This window comes from Belonocnema kinseyi, chromosome 6, assembly GCF_010883055.1.
Source record: "Belonocnema kinseyi isolate 2016_QV_RU_SX_M_011 chromosome 6, B_treatae_v1, whole genome shotgun sequence".
NCBI classification, from domain to species: Eukaryota; Metazoa; Arthropoda; class Insecta; order Hymenoptera; family Cynipidae; genus Belonocnema; species Belonocnema kinseyi.
Window position 1 is genome coordinate 145,616,792 of NC_046662.1, and position 27,948 is coordinate 145,644,739.

Consider the following 27,948-nt stretch of genomic DNA (forward strand, 5'->3'; position numbering starts at 1 on the left):
ATATTTCTATATATATCTCACTTCTGATGTTTGGCTTTGTCGTAGAGGCAAGATACGTAGGTATAGAGGCGACAATGTACCGAGCAGTTTCAAGCATGCTAAGGGGAGCGAGACGCCAGGTGAAGGCTTAGTTTGAGAACCAGATACGCGTGCTGCTAGTGCCACGAACCAGTGTTCACGATAAAAAATATGTTTAACAGTGTAAGTGCGTGTAAGTGGGAAAGGTGAAAAGTGTTCCGTGTACAAGAGTCGAACTTTAAAAAATTTCGAACACTTATACCTGGACTTGTCTTTTCAAAGTTTATTTTGTCTATTTACTTTCTTCCAAAATGTTCATTAATGGAAATATTTATCGATATGTTTTTTATTCAAGACTATGTTTTCTAATATGTTAAGTTGACATTACTAACTTTTACTAACATTACTACATTACTAACATTACTAATTTTTTGTGCAGCAAATTAGGCACGTGCTTTAACTATTGTTCTCATGATTCGTGTTCCATTTAAAACCGTAAGCCTAGTTGTTGTGTATACGTGCCACGCCATTTATGAAACTGAGTGGTGAAGCCAGAACCAAGTAAGACAAAAGTCACATATGCGTGTCAAAAGAAATAATCTAAAGCCGGCTCTAATTAATTTTATTATTATCAGGAATAGTATTATTTAATTATTTTTATTAATGCCAATGTAAGAAAGATAAACACTGTAAAAACAACAAGAGATTACCAAAACGAAAGTAGTAAAGGGAACCCGGTGGAAATGTAAATAACCTAGAACAGAGAACATTAACAAACCTTGTCTGTGAGGGATCGGCGTCGACGTGAAAAGCACTGGAAGAGAACCTAGGCGAAACCTCCACGGCGACGATCATCGGAGAAGCCGAAATCCTCTCATCGTCCAGTCCCACACAACCACGAAACACAGGAACTGTCACGACAGCTATAAACACGGAGCAGACAGCACCATAGTTTTCACATGTATCCATAGGTAAAAGGGCTGGATATAAGGGGACTGCTCACCAAGTTCGCGCCGCTCCTCCAGGCACGGGTAACACGAGGCATTAGTTCGGCGAAACATAATAAAGTACGCTAAAATTAAAATAAACACTCATCAAATATTGTACATTCTTAAAATGCAATTATCTTAAAACGACATTTTTCGACTTGAGTCGTTCTTCGCGAGAACGGCTTATATGTGTTGATTGCCCTGATTTTGTTTGCGTAGTTGAAAAAATCGTATGCTGAATACCCTTAGATTCAAGAATACCCAGATATTTGTATGATTCGCCTGCAGCCATTACCTCGATGTCATTTTCGAACTCGTTCTCTAACTCTGCGGTCCCTAATTCCCCTCTGATTAAATGCACTGTTCTGCATTTATATAGTCCGAACTCCATGTGGATATCATTGGAAAACTGCTTTGTGACATCGATCATTTGCTGCAGTTTCTGGTCTGAACTAGCGTACAACTGCAGGTCTACCATAGGTGATGTGTCACTTGATGACCATCCTCACAATCATGAATTCGGAACCCATGAGACATGCTGTTTAGTGTTTTGCTCAAGGGGTTCAGCGCTAAACAGAACCATAGCGCACTGAAGGAGTCTCCTTGAAATATACCCGTCGTAATGCATATTGATCTAGTTACCCTTGATTGTCCATGATCAAAATACTTTATTCTTGTACCCCAGAGCCTCATCGCATGGCTTAGAAAGTCAAAAATGCGTGGGCAGATTTTGTAAAGTTTTAAGACTTCAAGCAAATAGGCATATGGCACGGAAGGATACACGGAAGGCACACTTGCTTGTAGTCAATGTATGCCATGTGTAAGTTCCTTTGATGCTTACGAGCTTGAATCATGGCAACAGCGTCTATAGTGACTAGATCTTTACAGCCACGTAAGTTTTTATAACATTCTTTTTTTTCTTCTGTACGGATGTCAATTCTTATCACAATGAGAATATATCTTATCTGTTTTTTAGGTAACATATACGTAGCACCCTGGATCATAAAGCCGGGCATCAGATCTGGATGATGAACGATTTTCTGAAAACACCGACACAGTCTGGCTGTAAGATAATCAAGTCTCTGCCGTTAGGAATCCATAATATCATCCAGTATTGCTGGCGTTAATGTCTCGATGTGCGGCGGGTGGGAAAAAACTGCATTTGCAGGACTTTTTTGCGGCCCAGCGTCCTGACGGTTGCCACAGTTGCACAGAATACAAGATTTTACACCTCTAACGCAGTTTTTGTTGCGTTCAAATACGTAGGTAAAACCTTGTAAAGAATGACCAAAATTTCTTTCAAGGTTCTGTAGTTTTTCTGCGATTTCGCTATGTACATCACCGTTCTTAATATCCGGATATGGTTCTAGTGGATCCGGTACATGACGTTCATTATCCATAGCACCTATGCCTTCAGCTTCGATCAAATCTTCGTTGTCCACATCTTCCAAGGCCAGTTCAGGAATAGAAAGCTGATGTTTCCTTTCCGTTTTCATAGCAGCTATTTTAACAGCTGGAAGCAATTTGTTTACAGATATTGAGCGTTTCTGATATGCCAGATTCTGCTAATTTATTTTTGTGTCTATCTCTGGATATTTAAGTAAGAAAAATCTATGATTTTCTCTCCTCACATTTTGTTCATATTTGTCTGCCAAAAAATAAAGGCGCATAACATCTCTAATCATAGGGTATGTCCATTTTCGTCGCTTTTTTGCTTGCTGAACCTCTGCTTCTGCCTCTGGTTGTATAAGGCCATCCGCCTCCGCTCCTGCTTGACCGTATAACGCGGCTTCCTCTAACTGATGTTCATTTTCGTCTTTTTTCCACGCCAAATCGACCTGTTGTTTAATCTCCACTGCTCGTTCTGTCACGTGTAGATTCGTCCTGATGTCCTTGACCTTAGCTATAAGATCTCTTAGTGCTACTTTCTGTATATTAGGATACTTTGCAGCAAATTTCGTTCATAAATTGTATCGTTTTTCCATGTTCGTTTCAAACTTCGCACTTTCGTAATAGAGATGCACGAATTCCTCTTTCCTTGTGGTATCCCAATTGATGCTCTCCCACGGTATTTCCTTCGAGGTGGTTGGCTGTAAATAGCTAATGCTAGCCAAAGCATCCTTAGCAGGCACAGTTGATGTTCCACTGCTTACCGTTTGACGCATATGTTTTTGCTGGCCAGCTGTTTGATTATTGCCATCTGCCTGACCATTTCGCAGCTCACCATGGCCACCGTTCCGCATGCTATGGCTCCAGGGGCGCCTTGACGATCCTTAGGAAGCGACAAGAATTTCAATATCTTTAATATACTCTCCATTATTATTTGGTTTTTGGTGTTCTTCTTAGTCCCTCCCCTCTTCGTTATCAGCCTATTTGGCATTAGAGGAAACCTCAAGCCGTACCGTGACAACAAAACATTATTATTATTCTGAATTGAGGCTTTAACAGCCCCAGACGCTTGGATGACCCCGTTGCGCCCCTTATAAGCCTCAATCGTTTCCCCATAGCCCTCTACGTAGGTAGAGGACCGCAAACATGATACTGACTGATATTTCAGACTCATTGATGCAGTAACTGCCTGTGAGTATTACACGTTTCCCCGCAATCGCAGGGCAGTGACAAAGGATATGAGTAGAAGTCTCATCCTTTCCGCACAGATGACAAAGGGGACTTTCTTCAAGCCCTATATTATGTCTGTGATACCGGAGGTTTCCGTGTCCTATAAACATTTTTGGCTTAACAACTGGCTCGGGCCCAGTAAAATTTTCTTTTACTGCTAGCTTTGCTAGCATGTCCGAAATCGCATTGCCATTGATACCGCTGTATCCAGGGATCCTGAGCAGAGTGACTCGGTTTTCTGTTGCTAGCTTATTCAGGGACTCAAAGCACTTTCATACTAATAACGACGTGTTCGTGGCTCGATTCAAGGCCATTATAGCAGCCCTGCTGCCTGAGCAGACATGAATTTTTCTTTTATTGCCACACTCCTTTGCTTTATAGGCGCACTGGAGCATGGCCAAAATCCCAGATTGTAGAACTATGGCGCAGGGCCCCATCGCAATTGTGAGGATCATTCCATTCCTTCTACGATATACATCGGCTCCAAGGCCAATCTGTAACCCAGTTGTCTCCATAACTGGAGTAGCTACAAACCTATTATTGCCCCTAGAGTCATTATGGGTGTCGACTTCGAGGCACCAGTGATGCTGCTCAGAATCAGCCCCCTGATCCTTTTCAGACGAGATTTTGCAGTAGGCAGTGCGACCCTGCTCCACCAGTCCACCGCCGCAGAGTTTAGTTTGGGTTGCAGGAACGCTCCTTTGATTTCCAGTTTTTTCCAGCCATTTTCAATGTACTCGTGCTTCCCCACTTTACCTTCTGGTAAATGCAACTGCATCCGTCTTACTCAGATTGACTGATAGTCCAGTATTCTTACACCATGAATCTACTATTCTTAGTGCCTGCTCCATTACTCCGAAGAGCGCATCCAGATGCTGGCCGCTTACGATAACCAGTGTGTCGTCCGCGTAGCCTATAATGTGGTGGCCCTAACTCGTGAGCAGATGAAGCAATTCATCCACTACCAGGCACCACAGCAAGGGCGATAAAACAACACCCTGCGGACATCACGAGTCGACGGTTCCAAATAAAGTGGTATCAACCTTAGTCGTGGTTAGGTTCCTATTAGCCAACATATAGCAAGTCCATGCTACGACTGCAATAAGCACACTGTGTGCGATCATAGGTGCCCTGATCATCTCACCAGACATGTAGTTAAAGGCTCTTTCGATGTTTATAAAGGTTCTTATTTCGAGGCCTTTCTGCTTCAGTTGTCCATCAAATAGGTTAACTTTTGTGCTTATGGCCGTTCTAGTCGAGTGAGCTTGACCTACTTGACAAGTCCTTGTCGCGAAAATATCGTTCCAGGAGTCTTTCCACTGTTTTTAGTAGGAAAGATGTCAGGTTAATGGCTCGGAAATCCTTGGGTGAAGTATAACTGAGTCTGCCTGCTTTCGGAATGAAGACTACTCTCGAACCCCTCCATGCCATCGGAACATAACCCAACGTTAAACTAGCCCTAGCAAGTCTCACAATCGGCCCTATGATAATCTCACCAGCCATCTATAAGAAGACTGGATATTGAGGAATTTAACTTGTAATATTATTTGTATAGCTTGGACATCTTTATGTTACAAAAATTGATATTTGTCAACCTATCCGTAGAAACAAGAATATTTTCGTGAAGAAAGTTTCAATTCTTATATAAAAAATGGTTGCTTTCTCCGAGTTTTTATTTAAAAAATGTTCAGAACTGAAAAAGGGAGAGAATATTCTTATTTCTTAAGACTACAAGATTCTGCCTCATACATAACTATGGAATGTCTTTACACAATGTATACGTAAAAAGTATTGAGAATGTCACATGTTTCATTTAAATACCTTAAAAATTAACCTTTTTGAAAACAGCTGATCATGCTGGAAAATTGTGCAGAATGCCAATATGCCTGTATTTTCTCTATATTCTCTATACGTGATCGTATGGCGAATTATAAACTTCGGAAATAAATCACCAATTAAAGTACAAAAGTCAGAAGAAAATAATAAATACTGATAAAATTTTTTATTTGGCTTTTGGTTAAAACTTCATTATGTTAGTTGAGACTTCAACTCTTTGGTTGGAAAGTTGCTTATTTTGTTAAAAATTCGTCTCTGCGAGTGGTAAGTGCATCTATTTTGCTCAAGAATTCAATTGCTTGGTTGAAAATTAACTGATAGAATGTTCAATTGTTTTGTAGAAAATTCGCTTTTTGGGTTTGAAAGTTCCACAATTTTGTTGAAAATAAAATATTTTATTTCAGTCGCCTTTTTTGTATAAATTGAACAGTTGTATTTTATATTGAAATATTTGTTGGTTCATATATCATCTAATACGTTTTTCGTCAAGAATTTGTCTTTTGTGGTTAGGAACTTTGAACTATTTAGTTTAAAATTGGAATACTTTTTTTAATAATTTTTTTATTTTGAATATTGATAATTTTAGTAGAAATTTCGTCTTTTTGGGGCAAATGAATCTTCTTGTAGATTGTAGAAGTAGATGCGGTGGGACACTTCCGAGAAAGTTCGGAAAGACATCGGAAACCTTCGGAAAGAGAGGCGTTTCCGTTTCTTTTTCGTTCCGTTTCTTTTGCTAGTGCTTTTAGTTCACAAGAAATCACATTCAATTGCTTTGTTTCAAATGATCTTTTGTTCAAGATCGAGTTCAGTGCAATCGAAAACCTGTTATAACCGATATGAATGAAAATGATGAAACAAAATGGCGACATGAGACATTGATAGTTGTTTTTTTAATATAGAAATTGAACCAAGTGATGCTTCTATAACTCCAACTTAGTGCAAATTATATTTAATAAACAGCTTGTACATTTTTTTACAATACAAAAATAATAAAAATAATAGAAATATTTGTAAAAAGAATAAGATAGTGATGAAAACTTTCCTATTTCTAGGTTATTTGAAAAATCTTTGTACGACGATTTATTTTCAATATAGAATAAATAACAGTTGGGTGCACAGAGAAAACAATTCGAAAATTAAAGTTAATCTGATTAATTTGTTGAAAATTCAGTAATTTTGTTATGAAGTCATTCTTTTTGGTTGAAAATTCAACTTTGTTGTTGAAAATTCGTTTTTTTTGTTGTTGTGAAAAATGCATATATTTAGGTGGAATTTGCATCGTTATGGTTGAAAATCATAACATTTTTTTTATTGATCCATAATTTTAGTTAAAAAATATATTATTTTTAATAATTTATCTATATTTTATTATATTTTGTTATACTTCAATATATTTGTACATTTATATATTTCAATGAATTTTTTTTTACATTTCATTAAATTTGTAAGTAAATTATATGTTATTATTTTTTGTATTTAAATAATTTTGTGTGTGAGGGTGTGGAATCAATACAGCATTTAATTTTTATTTTACATTTCACATATATTCGAAAAGAAATCGGAAAGGTTCAGAACGAAATAATCTCAGTGAGAAATGCCGGCAAAAGTTCGGAAGGCGTCGGAAACCTTCGAAAATAGAAAGCGTTGGCAAAGAAACGGAAGCAAAGTTCGCATACAAATCGGAAAGGATCAGAACGACGATACTTCCTTTCCGACGCTTTCCGTTTCTTCCGTTAGGGTGGTAGATTTCCATGAAATTCAGTACGAAATGGGTTTTCGAATGTCAGAATACGCATTTGTATTTGAAATTCTAAATATGCAAAAGTTTACTCGAAAACCCTTCTCGTTATGACTTTCTTGGAAATCAACCATTTTAATCAAATATTCAAAATATTAATTCAAATTTATGAATTTATTAAGTGTGACCCTACATTTGTACTCTATGACACAAAAACCCACTCGTGCTGACTTGCATGGGAATCTACTAATTTAATAAATATGTAAAAATCTTATTCGTCTTGTTTTATTTTTTTTTATAGTGAATTTGGGTTCTGCGACTTCAAAAAACTCCCCTCATACTGACTTCCGTGTAAATCTACCAATTGAATAAAATATTCAAAATTATAGGAAAACTTCTCAATTTCGAACTCAAATTCGTATTCTGTGACTGGAAAGCCCACCTCTTATTGACATTCATGGAAATCTACCAATTAAAAAGAATTTAAAAAATTTACGTTCCTTTTTCGAATTTTGAATTTCTACCTCAATTTTTAATTCTACGAATCAAAAAAACACCTCGTAGGGTGAATGGAGGGTGAGTTGGCGTGGAGGTTAGGTTAGCACATCCTTAGAAACAAAAAAACTATAATAGTTAGGATCACGAAAATAGTTTCATCGTCGGAATTTTCGCACAATGTGTAATTGATAAAAAATGCACGGCCAGTTGATTTGAAAAAAAAATGGTATTACCTGCTTATTTATTTAATAGCAATTGAATTTAATCGATGAATATTTATAATTATATATTGTATACTATATATTAGGTAATTGTAAATGGATAACTTTCCTCAAATAAATAAGCCTTTTATGAAAAGAAGTATTTGATTGATGAACAATCTGTGGACGAATGATTTGATGCAAGCGTTAAATCGCATGCAATTTTGCACAAAACAGTGAAAGTATTGGAAATCGCACGGCATGTTATGTTCTGGTTTGAGTTGCTTATCACCACCATGTATTACTTCTAAATTCACTTCAAAATAACTTATCTCAAGTGAGCACATTTTTCTATATTATTATTTGCAATGTTATATTTTTCTTTCAAATTCACTTTTTGCGGATGCACCAAAGTACCCTCTTCCTTATTTAATTTCATGGAAATATACCAGATTAATAGAATTTTCAAAACTTGTGTTAACTTTCTGAATTCTTAAAATTTGGCCTCAAATTTGTGTTCTGTGACACGGAAAAACTCCTCGTATTGACTTTGATGCAAATCTACCACTTAAATAAAATTTTCAATATTTTAGAAGAAATTTTTTATTTTGACCTTAAATTCGTATTTTTATTCGAATACCCATCTCTTACTGATTTCAAGTAGGACGATGGTCGTGTGGGCTAAAGCGTAAGCTTTGGACCCACTCCTTCGGCTTGCGGGTTCGATTCCCGCCTCGCACTCTGGAAGAATCTCGGCGGCCCATGCTGTGAACACTAGCCTAGCAAGGGAGTTGTTCATCTTCGGAGAGTCGTGGGACCGGTTGGTGGTTTGGAACCCACCTTAAACTGTAGGCCCCCCTTCCACCACCATGTAAGTGTGTGGAGGTGTGTAAAAGAATAGAGAAGAAGGTGCAAGAAAAATGTAAACCCTTAGGGGACACATTAGAAGCTTCCATTGCATATACTTACTCTCATGGAAGTGTACCAATTCAATATAATTTTTAAAACTTGAATCAACTTTTTCAATCGTGACCCTAATTTTATATTATAATATTCGAAAAACAACCTCGTACTGACTTTCATGGAAATGTACCCATTTCAGAAAATGTTGATAATTTAGTTCGTATTTTTTTTTTTACCTGAAAATCGTATTCTTTGACTCGGAAACCCCTTTAGTATCAACCTTCACATATACCCCCCCCCCCCCTTAAACCCTATCCTTGATGAGGTGGTACGTCAGGAGGAAGGAATTATTTAAGTATCCTGGTGTATTACTGAAGGTAGGTTTTTGACACAGAGAAATAAGTACGGCTCAGTTCTGGAACGGAATAAGTAGCAGTCTTGTTTCGTTATTAAACTGCGTTCGGAACGAGCCCGGGACCCGTACGTTTTCAATTCAAGTTCACAAATTTTTCCAAAAAGCATCTCTTTTGCACTATGACGTTTAAAAAATATGTTTTTCGGGCCACTTTACTGCTCAGTGTGTTGCGCTTTAAGTAGTTCCTCTTATTCATTCCCAGTTTCTCTATTTATTTTAACCGTTGCTAGGTCACATCGTACGTATACAGACATACATTTGCAAGTATTTGTTTCAATTAGTGTACCTGAATAATTTATACTTGATCTCTTGATTATTGTAGATTTACCCATCTGAATTTGGATTAAAACGCTTAGAAGATGAAGAAGTGAACGGACCTACTGAATTAATTGATAAATGCATCAACGACATTGATAAAGCAGTATGTATCCATTTCTGTGTTCTTTTAAATATTTATTAAAATTACATATATTAATAGTATTTATATTTATTAGCCTCGTAGTAATGTTGGCATAGCCATTGTGAATATTCCTAACACTTTCCTGATTTCTTCAATCTTTGTGATAAGAATACGTATTACGGCATTTTTCGCGTTATCTCATTTACTGCAAGAATTACCTGAAATTTTCACAATATATAGAGTAGGGCGTAGAGTAAACTATACATCCCAGAAAATGAAATACCCAATTTGTTGTTATTTTCCTTTTTACATATATCTGATAGGTAACTGTATATAATTTAATCCGGTTAAGAAAATTTCTAGCCATTTGCCCGGAAACCTTGAAAAAACATGTTTTACTTCATTTATCTAAAAATTGGTGTTGTGTATAATGTAGTGAGAGCTTTGACGGATGCAGCCCCAGCTTTTCCCTATGACTTTCCTAGAAAACCATAGAGTCGCTAATAGCTTTTTGCACTTATTTTCCAGTTCGTTCTTTAACTTCCTGTTGTTTTTCTCTTAATTCCAATGTCCTCGCGGTTTCCCACTTTTACTGTCTGGTACATACAATAGCATCCGTTTTGCTTGGATTGACAAGTAGTCCAGTCTTTTTCCAACAAGAATCTATTATCTCCAGTGCTCGCTGCATCACCTCGAAGGGCGGATCCAGATGCTGGCTGCGCAAAATAAGCGGTATATCGTCCGCATAGCCTATAACGTGTTAGACCTAATTGTTCGAACAATCCTCTCATTAGGTATAGCTGTAAAGATCTTATACAGCTTGCTTTACAAGTTATTGGTCTGTCATTCATAGGGTCAGAAAAGCTGTTTTACCTGATCAGATGATGATGCGTCAAAGAAAACATCTTCCGCCAGAAGCTCTTGATAGCGGAGTGGTATAGTTCTTTATGTCGCAATCATTTTTTTATCTCCTCAGTAGTAATAGGCGGACATTCCTCCTAAGGTGTTATGATGATACTGCAGAACTCCTTGAAACTGTTTATGTTTGCTCTGTTCATTTAGTGAATACTGGACTTCCTAGACTTCCAACAAAATGCCTCAACCCCCTCTGGTTTGGGCCGGTGGTCGACAGTAACTGGAGGGTCTTGAAAGACTCGATGAGAGTCAGAGAAAGACTGTTTATTTTCTCTGATCCACCTCTCCCTGTGCTCTTGAATTCTTCTACCATAATATGCTGCCAGATGGTCAGCAGCTTTGGCATGGTAAGTGTGTGATTAACAGTTCAGGCGCGAGCTGTTGGACCTGGCAGTGAACGTTCTGCCAGATGTCATGTAATCAATCACATACTGAATAAGGTACAGTACAAGTTCGATAGCTTTCCAACTTCGGGGCTATAGGGGCGAGAAATTCCAGGAATTGCGGACTTATCGGATGCCCCCTCTAGTAGCGCGATATTAGGTGCGCGCATGCGCGAATCATGGGCGCAAATCATGAGTAAAATAGCACACGTAGTGGGAGAACCGCAATTAGTGTGCCTTCCGTACGTGTGATGACGTCTTAAGGGGAGTGTACACTTATCGGACGGCAAGTTATATGACTTGTATTGTATTTGAGGTTGGTTGGTGAAAATCCAAGATGTCTGCACGTCTAGGCCCAAAGAATATAGATAGAAAGTTATCATAAGAAAACACACTTCAGACCAAAGGAAAAGACCTCGATGATTTTGAGAAGATCCTTTATTAAAATATCTTTACGGCGCACAGTGATCTGAAACAGCTAAAAAGGCGGAAATAATTCTCAAAGGTAAGATTTTTCGAAGAATTTTTGTCTCTAGGGGTTTTGAGATATGGGGAATTTGATTTTTTCAATATCACTGTTTGATATCCGTGGGTTTTGAATGGTAAAAAATCCGAATTCCTTATTGCCAGTAGCATAGTTTGCCTCTCTTATGCAGTGGGGTATTTTAGTTATTTAAAAAATGAAAACATCGTAAATTGTCAAAGAAATAGGGTTTTACGTGGGAAGTCGGAAAAACTAGAAAATTGTGAGAAACTGGAACATTATTTTTTAAATGATGATAGGTTTTCGGTTCAACTCTATATATCATGCGGAACTGGTTCCATCTCATTCTGAAGTCTGGTCATTAACGTAAACAGGGTTTATTTTCATGAAGGAGGAGGAGAAAACAGCTTTGAATTCTGACAATCCGTTTAATTTTCCTGCATTTATTTAAATTTATGTCAATTTTGGTATATACTATTTTGCTAGTTTTCTCCCTCGATTTTTATTAATTTTTTTCAATACACATGCGATTCCCGACTTTTATCAATGCCCCTTGATGTGCACACAGCAACGAGTCACACTATCTTGGATTGACACATGATATTTCGTAACATGTTTTTATAATTCAATGCAAAGTTGACGTTTGTTGAATTCTATTAGAATTGCGTAGCGTATATTTGGCGCGTTGAAGCAGCAGTCAGTAGGCTACATTCAACTTTCGGCTGAATACTTTTGTGAAACGAAATGTGTCCTTTAATTTGGTATACAACATGTTAGGTCTTCACGGGTTGTCAATGAGATAAATGCGATAGTTTTAGCAACTCAAAGTCACAGTTGCTTCAGAATGCACAATGCTGCTGTGGATGCTTCATGTTCAGGAGTATATTACGGGACTTCAGAGTTACGAAGAACAACAATATGGTTGGTGTGTGATGCGTTGTATATTTACGTGTGATAAAATATACAATTGTACACCAATAACGACTTTCATATATTCGACTTATTTCCGCCTTTTAGCGCTTTCGGACCACTGTGCGGCGTTTCGAACAAAAAATGCTCTCCGTTTCAGGAAAAAGGAATTCAATGTTAAAAAGAGTCCTTAGAATTAAAAAATTAAAAAAGCCAATAAATCAGTGGAAAGAATCATGTTTTTAAAAATTATTATCTAAACTTAGTTCTGTATTGTTGATATTTTAAATTTAATTCTGTAAAAAGGTAGTAAAGTAAATGAATGAATAATGTGAGGGGAATTTTCGCCCGCTGCAAAAACTCCTTATTAAAAAAAAAGTTAAATGGTCCACCTCAACTCAGTCCTTTTTCTTTCAGGGTCTATCGTCGAACCTAAAAGGAACCTAGTTGAGTGAAAGAGAAAAAGAGGATAGTGCAAGTGGCTTTTTTGGCTTAGGGTCTGATATTGCTAAAGAAAGAACAAATCAATATGATCTGATTTCACTCTGTCACATTGTCTGAAATACGAAAAAAAACTAATAAATTTGTATAAATTATCCTGATCTCACCTGAAAATAAAATAAGTTCACAATAGGAAGAGTTTTTCTAAGCAAAGAAAATTAAATTTCGATATCACTACATAGTTTGCCAGGGACAAATTGAAATTTGTTTAGCACACTAATTTTTCCAGAGAGCCTTCTTGACTTAATGTTATTTTATCGTCGATTGCCGAAATCCTAATGTCTAACAATGTTAAAAAAATCCCGTAAAATTCAAACAATTTCCGTTAAACATAAGTAATTCTTTGTCCGATCGCGTTTATAAAATGGATAGTCTATGACTACGCCACCGTAATTTCTGCTATACGAAAAAGATTCAAAATATCGTAATCGCGTTTCAAATCAAATCATAAATTTTAGCAAGTTAAATCAAATTTACTTTACTTGTCGACGACATTAACAAAAAGCTTATGGCCACGATATTAAAAATTCATTTAAACCTAAAAGTTCCGCAAGATTCAATAAGCTAATTTTTGTTAGCTGAAAGTCACCCCAAATCTTACTATTTTATTAAAATTTTATGGTCGGTTACGAAATTAAACGTAATGTGCAACACTAGCATCGACCATGAACCGTGACGCTGGGCCCCCCCCCCCCCGCCCTCATCATTTCGATGAAAGGTACTTTAATATTTTCCACTGGCGACAGAAATCCTAATCTGATGCCTGAGAATCGAGAAGTTTAACATCTCGCTTCTCACCTCTCAAAAGAAAAGGAAACGGATAAAATTTAAATGCATGAAACCCCAATCGAAATCACGATATCAGCGAGAAAAATGACTGCGCTCGAAACCATAGAGCAATAATCCCCCAAGAATCTTCTACAGAAATCAAAACTTCTGGTTAAACCTTTATATTTAAACTTCTTCCGGATTTTCCTTGTCTTGTCTGACATTCTTTCAATTTTTTCTTAATTTCCGATAATATCGTTAATGTAGAAACCCCTTTCGTCGGATGAGTTTTCGTGTATCGATCTTGATGAGTTGGGAACGAGACTTAGGAGCTAACCCACACAAGGTCTATTCGCTCGCAAGTAAAAAAGTTTCAGCCAATCAACAATCATACCAACTACTCCGCCATATTGAATTAACGAGCAGGTGGCAACTGATTTAAATTGTGAGCAAGATGACCGTGGAGCTGGCTTACGCTAGTTGGACGAAAATAGAATGTTTTTCGGCTAGAGTCCTCGACGTTCTCCGCCAATCGCAAGTCCTTGAATCATCGATGGTCACCATCTTGATGGAGGAACGTACTGATATATCTGGCGCCGAAACATAAGAAAACTTTGTTAATGATATAGCCCGAGGGTTCTGAATGGATTCCCTTTTTTCATTTTGATTTATCCACTCACAGGCCGTAAGTAGAAATTAAAAAAGGGGTTCAATCTTAGGAGTTTTTTTTATTAGTTGAATGTTTATAGTCGCATCAACAGATGGCCCATTAACACAATTTTTATACGGCAGTATAAAATGCCATTGCACCGCCTTGATGTTATTATTGCTAACTGTACCACGTCCGTGAGCCGCGTTTATGGCCTATCTCTTTCCATGAGAATGTAGTGGTAAGTAGAGTGGAAATAGTCCCTGAGTCTTCTCTCCCTCCTAAAAGTTGCGTCTATTGAGTCGACTTTGACCGCTCGCCCTGAAAAATCTCACTTTTCAGAGGAAGCCCCCTTTTTTCGGCGCATGTCACATCTGATGTACTCAAAAGGCATTAATGTTGGTTATGCCACTCATGACATCTTGGAAAAATGCAAAGGTGCGAGCCTTAAAAACACTTGAACACAGGTAAGAGTATAGGAAATGCCTTCAGTATCGTATTTTAAATTTACTAGAAAATCCTCGTTTAAGTATCCCTTGACAGAAGCTCTGACTTATCTAGAATCGACAAATAAAATTTTCTCCGTAAAATCAGCCGAAAATCAGTTGTGCGTAGCCTTAGATATCCTCTTAAAGGTGAATCTTCTTTCTGCTAGTGTCCGTCAGAATGCCCATTGGAAATACAAAACATTGTTGGCAGATCCCTATGTAATCATGCAAATTAAACTGCCATGGAAATGATGCCTTAGAAATAGGGCTTTCTGTGAACGGTGAAATGCATTCAACACGATGTGATGTTTTGTCTGAATATAAGTTGGGAAGTAAAAAAAGTGGCGGTAAGGTAGGAATCTGGTCACGTGATCCACTCATCACATGGACTTAACCAGTTCTTTTCCCACACATACTTAATTTATTAAACTCATCCTTACAAACCTCCGTTTTTCCTAAAGAGTGAAACAAGGTTCTTTCAAGGCCTATTAACAAGACAAAGGCTCCTCGACATGTTCGAGATTATCGTCTTATTGCAATTCTCTGTTGCCTCTTAAAGACATTGGAAAGAACGGTTTATGATCAGATGATTGAGTACATTGAATCTAATAACTGCTTGAGTGCTTATCAGTCAGGTTATAGACATGGTTTTAATATGTAGACGCTATTGTTTAGGGTTACTGACGACATTTGAAGAGATATTTATAAGCGCATGGTGACAATTATGGCCCTGTTTGATTTTAGTGAAGCATTTGATATGGTTCCTCATAGCTGCTCTGATTAAAACTTAAGAGTTATGGATTCTCGGCTTTAGTACTAAAGTGTTGGTCATCGTATCTTTCTGGCCATCAAGAGTCAGCCATTGGATTAAATGGTGAAAGATCGGAGTGGTAAGATAATGGTATTGGCGTTCCACAGGGGTCTGATTTTGGGCTTTTGCTATTTATACTCTTCACCAATGGTATTGAAACTGTTATCAATTACTCACTTCATATGCTTTTTGTGGATGATCTTTAAATATACATCCAATTTAGTACAGAGAAAATCAATCAGACTATTGATCTGATTAATCGAGACGTAATGGCGGTATATGAATGGTCAGAAACTAACAAGCTTAAGATTAATCCGAGCAAGACTAAAGTGCTAATATTGGGAACTTCTAAATACATTAATAGACTGGACATGGCGTCTCATCTACCGGTTAAGCTTCTATATACCATCATTCCTTTCGTTGACAATGCTAAAAATATTGGATTAATTCTTACTTCAACATTAGTTTTGAATAAAGATGTTGGTAACATTTTTAGATGAGTTTATCCTACGTTAAAACAGTTACAATCGAACAAAAATTCTTTTTCCTCTGATCTTAGAGTTACGTTGGTCTCCTCCCTTATTATACCTCACTTGGATTATTGTTGTGTCGCCTGAGGTGGATAGGTAAGTATTTTTTGCATTTTTAGAGTATAAGTTAAATATATGCTGTAGAGTATTGATGATATATGTGAAATTGCATGCTATAATGAAAGTACTTATTATCTAGTATCATATAGTTTGATAAATATCCCTCTCCATACCTTTCCCTTTCTTCTTGCCCCCCCCCCCATCTCCAATAACTTCGATATACTATTTTGAGCTCGCTATCTTTCTTATTTGCGATGTGTGTGCTTCCCGCTTTGAGCGAACTATCACAACGTCATGACGCATTTGCACAAGTAGGCCGGTGGGGTACAGCGCCTTACCGTAACGGTCATGTTTTGCCACGCCTGAGTGAATACCTCACATCACCCGCAGGATCACATAATCCAATTTCGTCTGTACTTATTTTAAGTAATGTTTTTTAATTTTACGTCGCGTTAAACCTGCACTGATTTCTATTTGAGTATATCACTCTCAAGAATTGTAATGATATGGACTGTATTTTCTCATAACTTACTTAAAACACACACCAAAGCACTGCGTTTCCTTAACATATTGCTATGTTCTTGTGGATTATATATTAATAAATGATTTGGAAAAATGTTGCGGCATCTTTTCTTATTGCTCAAATTTTTTAAGTTTTAGGCACAATAAATTTAAAAAAAATGTATTTGTTAAAATATAATAAGAAATTGCAATACATAAAATTATGCATAGAAAAATCTTATCTTAAATACGTTTTCTACGCAATGCTAGTATTAATACAAAGAAAACCCTTATGGTAAATACGTTTTATTTGTAATTCTAGTAAGAGGAAATTTGATTTTTATAACCTGGAAAAAAGAGGGAAATAGTTGGAAATTTGTTGGCCAAAAAATAGTACATACCCTGATATTTTTTTAACATTTTTAAAGCAAACTCCTTCAAATTCTGGTATTTCTTGTATTTTCACCACTTATTCATATCTCTTTAAACAATTTTTTGATAAATAATAAAAAATGTACACTTTTTCTGTGCAACATAAACTAATCATTTTAAGTCTATAATCAAAATGGTAAATTAACTTTGTGGTTGATTTATTAAGCAATTGTGCATTGTTTAAATGTAGACGTTCTTAAGACCTTGGTGGCTTAGAACAGGTCTGTCCAGATAGTGGACATTTCATCGAAATTGCTCATTTGCCAGACGGGATTTAACACCACCACCGACTTCTACTGTAAAGTAGTTGAGAAAATTTGCCTTCTAATATCTTTTAGAAATAGGGGTTTTCCATGTATTATTATTGAGAAAATTGTTTGGTTGGGCGGTACCTGATGATATTGTTCGATCCTACACAATCAAACTTTCATATGAAGAAAATTTAAATTTTACAAATTTAAATAAATTCTAAAAAATAAAAGTCTGTATAAGAAAACCCTACACAATATAAATTATTAAATCGTTTCAATTAGCTTCTGTAGAGTATTATCATTTAGGATTTTATTGGTTCGAGTCCATTTAAGTTCGCAAAATCTAATATATAATTTCATGTGGGGTTTTTCGGTGTATCGTTTAAGTGTGTTAGGTTTACAAAATATAATAAGGACATGTGTCATTTCGTCGTGTGCTAAATTGGGTTCAGTTTCTCCGGCTTTTTTCCACAAAAAGAAAATTTGTTTAAACTGAATTCGGAGATACTATAAAATATTATAACATTATAACAATGTATATTATAACAAATTTAGAAAAATTAAATTTTTTTAAAGTATTCTAGAAACGAAGACTTCTCGGACGTACATTAGCATGTTCGCTATCATTTTCCAGGTTTTGAAGACGAAATCTTTATTATTGTAGGAAAACAGCTGAGGGAATCTAACGCTAGTAAAATCGACACAATTTACCAACTATCAGACATATCATTCAGCAAAATATTTCTTTTTTAATTAGCCGACAAACAAAGAGTTTAGGGACGTCCGTTAATATGTTCGCCATCATTTCCGAATTGTTAAACACAATCTTCATTATTGTGGAAAGCAAGCCGAGGGAACTTAAGAGTGATAAAATCGATCATTTTCTGAGTATCACATGCCCTTAAGTTCGTTGTATAGGGGTTTCTTCTGAAATGTTTTATCGTATAAAGGGTATTTAAATTTGTTAAATATTGATTCTTTTTTTAGTAGAGTTTTACGGTTCAGTATTTAACCGTGTTGAGTGTTACTTAAAAATGTTTAATTTGTTAAATAAATATGATTGTGTAGAGCCACTGCATTCAGTGCTTGCTGCAGGTTCGGCGTCACACTTTTGGCCCGATTGGGTAGTAAGGAGAGTGGGAAGGGATATCAAAGATTCGAAATTGGAAAAATATTAGAATTTCAAGTTTTGTCCGAAAATTTTATGTGGTACATATACCCAAACGCATTACTTTCGAGTGGGTTGTACTACCCACACGACCCACGTCATCCGCCGGCCCTGGCTTGCTGTATGTAGTTTTAAGGCGTATAATCATATGATAGAATAGCTATCCCCCTAACAAATGTCGACCTTTTTCTATTTTTCTATTACCCTACTCTACAGAAAAAATATAAGCAGAAAGAACTATCATTATTTTACTTTGCATGTGGTCGTCGGCGCTCGGTCTCAGGTAGGAACGTCTGCGTACGGGTATCAACAACGACCAGTAGCTCTTCGCAAGCACACGACTATATGTGAAGTAAAATAATCACAAATTTTGAACTATTGTAAAAATTCACGTTATATTTTTTACAAAATTTCTTATTCTTTTAGGAATAAGAATAAAAATAAAATATTAGAATAGGAAGACGATTATTATTTTTTTTTCATAAATTTGGTTGCAATACAAAATTTCCGAAGTTGTATAACTGAGCGCGAGGTAAAAAACAAAATTAAATTTTGGTTGAAACATAATATATTTTTTAAATTTATTTTGAAAACTGAAAAAGTCTATGACTTTTCTTATGGCGCAAAAAAGATGCGATAGTAAATTCTCAATTTAAATCTATGTTTCTAACATCCAAACTAATAGCGTGGGAACCTATACTCTTTATTATCAACCCCGAAATTTGATTCGACTACTGTTTCCATTGCAGTTCCAAACCATACTGCTGAGCTGGACCTCGTGTCGTGTCTCAAGCAGCCGTTACCATCTAAGTAGATCAATCGTTATTCGCAAATTTGATAATGTAATTTAGAGATTTCTTACTAATGATATGTTATGTAAACAGAATGAAGAAGGCTCAAGTTACCATATGGAGAAATTAAGACAATACGAATTAAATAAATTGAGGTACTATTATGCAGTGATCGTGTGCGATAGTCCAGAAACCGCAGATAAAATTTGGAATAAATCTCGTAATTTTGAGTATGAGTCCAGTGGCATCAAATATGACCTTCGGTTTATACCAGATGATATGGACTTCGATCAGGTATGAATAAATGATTAAATAGGTAAGTCTCTAAATAACGGTTAATTCTGTTAAACTGATCATATAACCGTAACTTTATTGTTCAATCGATACGAGGTGTGTTCAGAAAATAAGGAGACTTTATGGTTTTCTCAAAAAATATTCATTTAGTCCTCAATATTTATGTTGTCTCCTTCAAAGTAATCCCCCTCAGATATAATACACCTGTGACAATGCTTTTTCCAATCATCGAAGCACTTCTGATAATCATTTTGTGGTATAGCCTTGACTTCTTTCAGCGATGCAGTTTTTATCTCCTCAATCGTTGAAAATCAATGTCCTTTCATGGGTCTCTTCAGTTTTGGGAAAAGAAAAAAGTCACTGGGGGCCAAATCCGGTGAATATGGAGGCTGAGGCATGACTGTGGTGCTGTTTTTGGTCAGAAAATCTTTCAGAAACAACGATGAATGAGCAGGTGCATTATCGTGATGCAAAAGCCACTAATTGTTTTTCCAAAGTTCCGGACGTTTTTTGCCTATCGCCTCTCGCAAACGGCATATAACTTGAAAGTAATACTCCTTATTGACCGTACGACCTTGTGGTAAGAATTCCTGATGCACTACGCCACGGTAATCAGAGAAGACAGTGAGCAAAACCTTCACATTTTAACGAACTTGACGTGCTTTTTCGGTCTTGGAGACTCAGGATGCTTCCACTGAGACGATTGGGCTTTAGTTTCGACGTCATAACCATATACCCACGATTCATCCCCAGTTATAACCCTTTTGAGAAAATCAGGATCATTATTGACTTCATTCAACATCTGAGCGATGGTCATGAGATGGATCTTTTGATCAAAATTAAGCAGTTTTGGAACACATTTCGCTGACACGTCTCATGCCTAAAACGTCCGAAAAGGTAGCATGGCATGAGCCAACCGATATGCCAACATCTTCAGCAACTTCTCTGATGGTAATTCGGCGATTTTTCAACAGCATTTCTTCCACTGCTTGAACGTCTTCATCTGTTGTTGACATGCTGGGACGTCCAGGGCGAGGTTCGTCTTCGACATCCTCTCGGCCTTCTTGGAACAGTTTGTACCACTTATACACATTTTTCTTACTTAGAGTAGACTCACCGTATGCAACTGTCAACATTTCAAGAGTTTTAGAGCACTGGCTTTCATTTTTCACACAAAATTTAATGCAAACTCTTTGCTCCATTTTTTTCGAAAGAAGAAAATCGCCGAGCACACCAAACCCTTCTAACCTTTTACACCTCTGCCAGAAAAACAACACGAGCTATATAGTCAAAGCTGTGAACATATGATCGTGACGAGTGTACCAACACAACAAAACAAAAAATTTAAAACTTGAATGTACGTAGCCCGCGAAAATTGAAAAGTCACCTTACTTTTTGAACACACTTCGTATATTTCTGAACCTGGTTACCTACCTTTTATTTAAGAAAAGCCATTTATATAGAAGAACATACCTGTACATTTTTCTTACAATACGAATCAAATTATTAAAGCATTATAATTATTATGCATTGTGCAGCCTCAGTTCGTCCGGCGGTTAGGCGCTCGGCCTTCTTGCTACAGGTTCGTGGTTCGATCCCTGAGTCGGGCAGCATCACTTGACCTTTTAAAGAGTTATTTGGATAATGTAGTAGTTTAAAGGGTTCTAGTTGTAATCCAAAAGCCAATTTTCTCTGAATACCACAATAACTCTCGAGTTTGTTTTTTAAATTTGACAAAAGTTGACATAAGTTTCTACCGTGAACTGAGTGTAAAGTGAATGAATCAACAAGACACCCAAGTCCCTCCATTAGTTGACATAACTAACAACTGGTCGGGTATTTAGAAAACGAATTAAAGCAATTTAGATCTTGTGTGGTTCCAACTAGAAAAAGTAAGAGGAAGTGTAACCCTGAAATGAAGAACACCACAGATTCAGATGTTCGAAAGATTTTGAAAAATGTAAGTAACTGGAAAGCTTTATGTCCGTATATGGTGCACAATTTATGTTACAAGTGCCTAAACAGTGGACATCCTACGTTACCAAGGTGTTTCCCAAAGATCATTGAACACCCAGATCTGTTGCCAGGCTTTGTGCTCAAAGTATCAGGTATTTTGATGATGGAAAGCCATGAAACCAGATCAAAACGATTTGCGACGGGTATCTTTCGAGAAGACCTCTTCAGTGCATTATGGTTTTATCAGACGTAGTATTCATTCAGGAAAACACTAAATATCATGTTTTATATGTTCAAAATACATGATAATGAGGATGATAATCTACTGACCCATCTTCTATACGTGGATAACCTGAATCTATGCTAGTTCAGATCACAAACTGCAGCCAGTGATCGATTGAACATAGCATTTTTTCAATGATATCCACCTGGAGTTTAGACTAGATAAATCCAGAACAGTTCCTTTAATCAAAGGGGAATTCAGGATCGCAGAGCTAGAGAACCAATACGAGAATGACATCGAGGCAATGGCCAAGGAAAGTTATATAAATACTTGGGTATTCTAAAATTCAGCATACTCCTCTCCCTAGGTTCTTCTTGACCTATTCTTTTTTCCTCCCATCCCAAAGTAACCCTGCTTTTACTCCGTAACCTACATCCCTACTTTCCTTTTAGCTAGCTCTGCCTTTTACTCTATTCTTATTCTTTCTTATATTTGAAACGCCTTCCTTATCAGTATCCTTCGTTCTCTGTGAGCCATCATCAGCTGTGATTCGAAATTCACATCACTTGACACCAGCGTATTTCTCTCATATTCCCCCTTCTCCATGATCCCAAACTCGTATCTTACTCTCGCTAACTCTTCTTTCGCAGCTTCGGCTTGTTTCATCTCGCGTTCTCAGAGCCGAAGTAGTGCCTTCTTTTCCTAATCCTCCCTCTATTTCTCTTTTCAGTTCTTCAAACTGTATTTTAAAGTTTTTGATTTCGTTTGGCACTCTTCAATCCCACCATTCGTTAAGAATTCCCGTTATCGATTCGCTCCACAGTTTCATGTTCCCAAAACCGTTTGTCACCTCCTCGATGTCGCACTTTTCGTGCCCATCGACTTCGCCTTTATCTGTTACAGCAGGCCGAAAAATAATCGGTGTGAAGCCCTGGATACTGCCTGTTCGTTACTATTCAACCCCTCGACTACCTAGTGAACCAGGAATCCATCTAGTATTTTGGCGCTCTTGGCATTTTCTCTGGCCAGTATATCTGCCTTACCTTACGAAAATTCAACTATTTGGCAGAAAATTCCGGCCTATTTTTGAAAGTCTGACTTTTTGTAAAAAATCTTAACATTTTTTGTTGAAAATCCATATTTTTAGATCCATATGATGGACGGTTCCTTATTAGTAATAGTATATCGTTTGAGAAGCTAAATCTTACCCTGTCATCTCGCTCCCCTAAGTGGCTTGGTGCTCCTTCATTTAAAACAATAATCTTAGTTAAATACGTAGTGTAGTTTATGGACGGCCCCTTATTAGTAATAGTGTATACATTGGGAAGACAAATCTTACCGTGTCATCTGACTCCCGTCAAGTAACAGTACATCAAATTGGATAGTTGGTATTTCTTAATCTTTGCAAACTTATCGTCATTATAATTTTAACTATTGTTGCTATCTCCAATATTTAAAAAAAGCATCCTCCCAATATTATTTCAAGATAAAGTTAAAAATGTTTATTATTTGCGGTAGTTTATAAAAAACTTAACGTTATATAACGCAAGCAATTTGTAGTAATTATTATTTTTGGACATTTTTACAGAAAAAAATACAATGTTAAATACAAACTTAAATAATTACAGTTATTGTAGCCGGGTCGAACTTGATTGGCCAATCAAGTCTTTTTTTAAAAATCCGGGAGAACGGAAAGCCAAATCGGATTGGTATTATATCCATTGTCCCCATTGATGTTATTAGGGTGTTTTAAGATTTCGATTGCTTCTCTATGTTTTCTTGGAAATTTTTTGTGTGTTTTTCCAATGACCCTTGTTTCATCAAATAAAATGTTATGTCCTGTTTCGATATGATGTTCAGCTAGTGCTGATTGCTTGAAATGTTTTAGCCTGACTTTACATTCATGTTCCTTCATACGTTGGCTCACCGCTCTCCCGGTTTCTCCAATATAGACTTTGCCACAAGAACAAGGGATTTTATATACTCCTGGATCACTGAAGGGTGCCTTTTTATCTTTAGGGTTATTTAGTAGTTGTCCTATTTTCTCAGGTGGTTTAAATATGGTTTGGATGTTGTGTTTGTTGAGAATTCTTCCTATTTGTTCTGTGACACCTTGGATGTAGGGTAGGGTGGTGGTCATTTTTCTCTCTCTTTCGTAGGTTGTGCTGACTTGCTTTTTTGAGTGTGTTTTCTTATTGCTTTATCAATTTGTTTGTTTGTGTAATCGTTCTGTATTAGGATTTGTTTAACGTTTTGTAATTCCTTTTTTAAGTTATCTTTGTCTGTCATGGAGACAGCTCTGTATACAAGAGAGTTGATGACCGATTGTTTTTGAGATGGGTGATGGTGGAGGAGGCATGTAGGTATCTGTTTGTATGCGTGGGTTTTCTGTAAACTTCATGTCCTAATGTGTTATCAGATTTTTTGTAAACTAATGCGTCCAAGAAAAGCAATTTTCCATTTGTTCTATTTCCATGGTGAACTCGATATTAGGAAGTAATTGATTGATAAAATCGAAGAACTTATTGAGTTCATCTCGTGCATGTCGCCAGATGGCAAATGTGTCATCAACGTAACGGAACCAGAATTCTGGTTTAGGTTTGGCTTGGTTGAAGATTTTAGTTTCTAGATGTTCCATAAAGACATTGGGATTACAGGTGAGATTGGGGATCTCATTGCTGCCCCTGAGGTTTGTTCGTAGAATTGGTTATTGAACGAGAAGTAAGTATTATTGAGACATTGGTCTATCAAAGGTACAAGATCGGAAGGGAAGTTGGTGAGTTTATTGCGCTGACGATCGGTCTAAGTGGAATGTTTTCCTTGTGGATTTTTGAGAGCCCGTAAAGTTTTGGAGAGATGGGATTAGTTGGTATTAAGTTAGATATTGTTTGGCTGTCAAGTTTAGATTCTTTAAGAAGAGTCTTTGTTTTACTGACTATTATTTTTGTGGGGTCCTTTTTAAGTTTTTTGTATGTACCGTCAGTTAGAAGGTTCATGATTTTGTTGTTATAGTCTTCTTTATTCATTATTACTGTTGTGTTGCCTTTGTCTGCGATTAATATTATAATATCTTTATTTTGATTGAGTTCTTTAATTGCGGTTTTTTCCTGTTTTATTAAGTTTGGGGATGGAACTTGAGCTTGGCGTAAAATGTTGGCCGTCCTGCGTCGTATGTCATTCACTTTTTCGGGTGAACATCTTATGGAACATCTAGAAACTAAAATCTTGAACCAAGCCAAACTTAAACCAGAATTCTGGTTCCGTTACGTTGATGACACATTTGTCATCTGGCGACATGGACGAGATGAACTAAACAAGTTTTTCGATTATATCAATCAATTACATCCTAATATCCAGTTCACCATGGAAATAGAACAAAACGGAAAATTGCCTTTCTTGGACGTATTAGTTTACAAAAAATCTGATAACACATTAGGACATGAAGTTTACAGAAAACCCACGCATACAAACAGATACCTACATGCCTCCTCCCACCATCACCCATCTCAAAAACAATCGTTCATCAACTCCCTTGTATACAGAGCTGTCTCCATAACAGACAAAGATAACTTACAAAAGGAGTTACAAAACGTTAAACAAATCCTAATACAGAACGATTACACAAACAAACAAACTGATAAAGCAATAAGAAAACACACTCAAAAAAGCAAGTCAACACAACCTACACAAGAAAGAGAGAGAAAAATGACCACCACCCTACCCTACATGCAAGGGGTCACAGAACAAATAGGAAGAATTCTCAACAAACACAATATCCAAACCATATTTAAACCACCTGCGAGAATAGGACAACTAATAAATAATCCTTAATATAAAAAGGCACCCTTCAGTGATCCAGGAGTATATAAAATCCCTTGTTCTTGTGGCAAAGTCTATATTAGAGAAACCGGGAGAGCGGTGAGCCAACGTATGAAGGAACATGAAAGTAAAGTGATTGCAAAAACACACATAAAATTTCCAAGAAAACATAGAGAAGCAATCGAAATCTTAAAACACCCTAATAACATCAATAGGGACAATGGATATAATACCAATCCGATTTGGCTTTCCGTGCTCCCGGATTTTTTAAAAAAGACTTGATTGACCAATCAAGTTTGACCAGTCTCCATGGTGGGGCGCTCTGGCCAATCAGAGGCATCGTAGAAAGCATACCTAAGAACATCATGACCTGATACCTCAGTTTCAGGTCAGCCCTGAAGATGTGAACTGCAATGTTCACGATACGTCGGCAAACAATTCGTAGTTTTTTACACGAGTGAAACCCGAAATATCTCTTTTTATCAAAATGAATCATCGTGAAAGCATAAAATCTATTATTAAGTTTGAATTTGTAGGTGTGTAAACTAAGCTATTTGGTTAAGAATCGTTTTTTCCAAATAAACCCATCTTGAACCATTTAAACTTTGCTTTAATTATTAATCGGTGTGAGACGCGAATAAAACGAAGATTTGACTACCGTTTTATTTTCATTCATTGGTGTCGTAAGTTCTCGAGGATTCTTCTTTTTGGCAAATTCAATTTATTTGTTTGATTTTTACTCTTTCCTGAACATTATTTCTCTCGTTCCTCTACGTAGGAGTAGAGTTTTCTTTCTAGACTATTTTTTTCCTTTACTCGCTTTCTCTCGTTCCTCTAGTAGGAAACTTTGCAACAAAGTTTGATATTGGATAATATCACGAATTAGCACGACAGACTAGCTAGCATCCCAAATGATTTCTCGAACTCCACTAAAATAGTCCCGAGGGAACGAATCTTAGATTTGGAGTCAACCACTTCCAGGAGTGATCGACAAAACCTGGTGGCGTCCATTTCAACACTAGATTCTCTTTCTGCATCCTATGAGCCTTTCTTCGGATTTTCAATTGAGGAAAGAGAACAATCAGTAGCTGAGATGAATCATTTAGATGTCAGTGCAACTGTACTCACAAGTGACCAATCAGCTGGAGTCCCAGGTGGGTCACAATCTAGAATCTCAGATGCATTCCCAGGTGCACAGTTAACCGAACAATCAGACGTGTTTCCAAGAATGTCTCCATGTGATCTGCCAGCTGGAATCTCAGCTGAACTCCCAGTTACGCAACCAACTGTACAATCAAGAGTACAATCAGCTGTGCTTCCAGGAATATCTGCAGGTGCCTTACCAACTGGGATTTTGGGAACACTCCCAGGTTCTCAGTCAACTGTACAATCAGTGGTGTTTTTAGGTGATCAACTGGTTGGACTTCCAGGTGCAGTCCTAGGTACACAGCTAAATAGACAATCAGTTGCATTTCCAGAAATATGTCCAGGAATATCTGCAGGCGTCTTACCATCTGGGATCTCAAGATCACTCCCAGGTACTACGTCAGCAATATTCTCAGGAACATATCCAGGTTGTCAACCAGCTGGCCTCCCAGGTCAACTGTACAACCAGGTGTATCCTCAAGAGCATTTCCAGTGACTTCGTCAGTTATGTTCTCCGGAACATATTCAGGTGGTCTATCAGTTGGCCTCCTGGGTACTCAGTCAACTGTACAACCAGGTGTATCTTCAGGAGCATTTCGAGTAACTTCGTCAGTCATGTTCCCCGGAACATATCCAGGTGGTCAACCAGCTGGCCTCCCAGGTACTCAGTCAACTGTACAACCAAGTGTATCTTCAGGAGCATTTCCAGTGACTTCGTGAGTTATGTTCACCGGAACATATCCAGGTGGTCAACCAGCTGGCCTCCCAGGTACTCCGTAAACTGTACAACCAGGTGTATCTTTAGGAGCATTTCCAGTGACTCCATCAGTTATGTTCTCCGGAACATATCCAGGTTGTCAACCAGCTGGCCTCCCAGGTACTCAGTCAACTGTACAACCAGGTGTATGCTCAAGAGCATTTCCAGTGACTTCGTCAGTTATGTTCTCCGGAACATATTCAGGTGGTCTATCAGTTGGCCTCCTGGGTACTCAGTCAACTGTACAACCAGGTGTATCTTCAGGAGCATTTCGAGTGACTTCGTCAATTATGTTGCCCGGAACATATTCAGGTGGTCAACCAGCTGGCATTCCAGGTACTCAGTCTACTGTACAACCAGGTATATCTTCAGGAGCATTTCGAGTGACTTCGTCAGTTATGTTCCCCGGAATATATGTAGGTGGTCAACCAGCTGACCTCCCAGGTACTCCGTAAACTGTACAACCAGGTGTATCTTTAGGAGCATTTCCAGTGAC

At 37.2% G+C, this 27,948-nt stretch overlaps 1 protein-coding gene across 5 annotated transcripts in view; it reads left to right on the forward strand.

The window, feature by feature from the left end:
* Positions 1–27,948, forward strand: part of LOC117174319 (ESF1 homolog) — a 247,024-nt gene that overhangs the window by 131,911 nt on the left and 87,165 nt on the right. For all 5 annotated transcript variants that reach the window (XM_033363327.1, XM_033363328.1, XM_033363330.1 and 2 more), the window contains 2 exons: positions 9,539–9,637; positions 19,351–19,551. In XM_033363327.1, the coding sequence (XP_033219218.1) occupies positions 9,539–9,637; positions 19,351–19,551 (300 nt within the window). The remainder of the gene's footprint in view (positions 1–9,538; positions 9,638–19,350; positions 19,552–27,948) is intronic.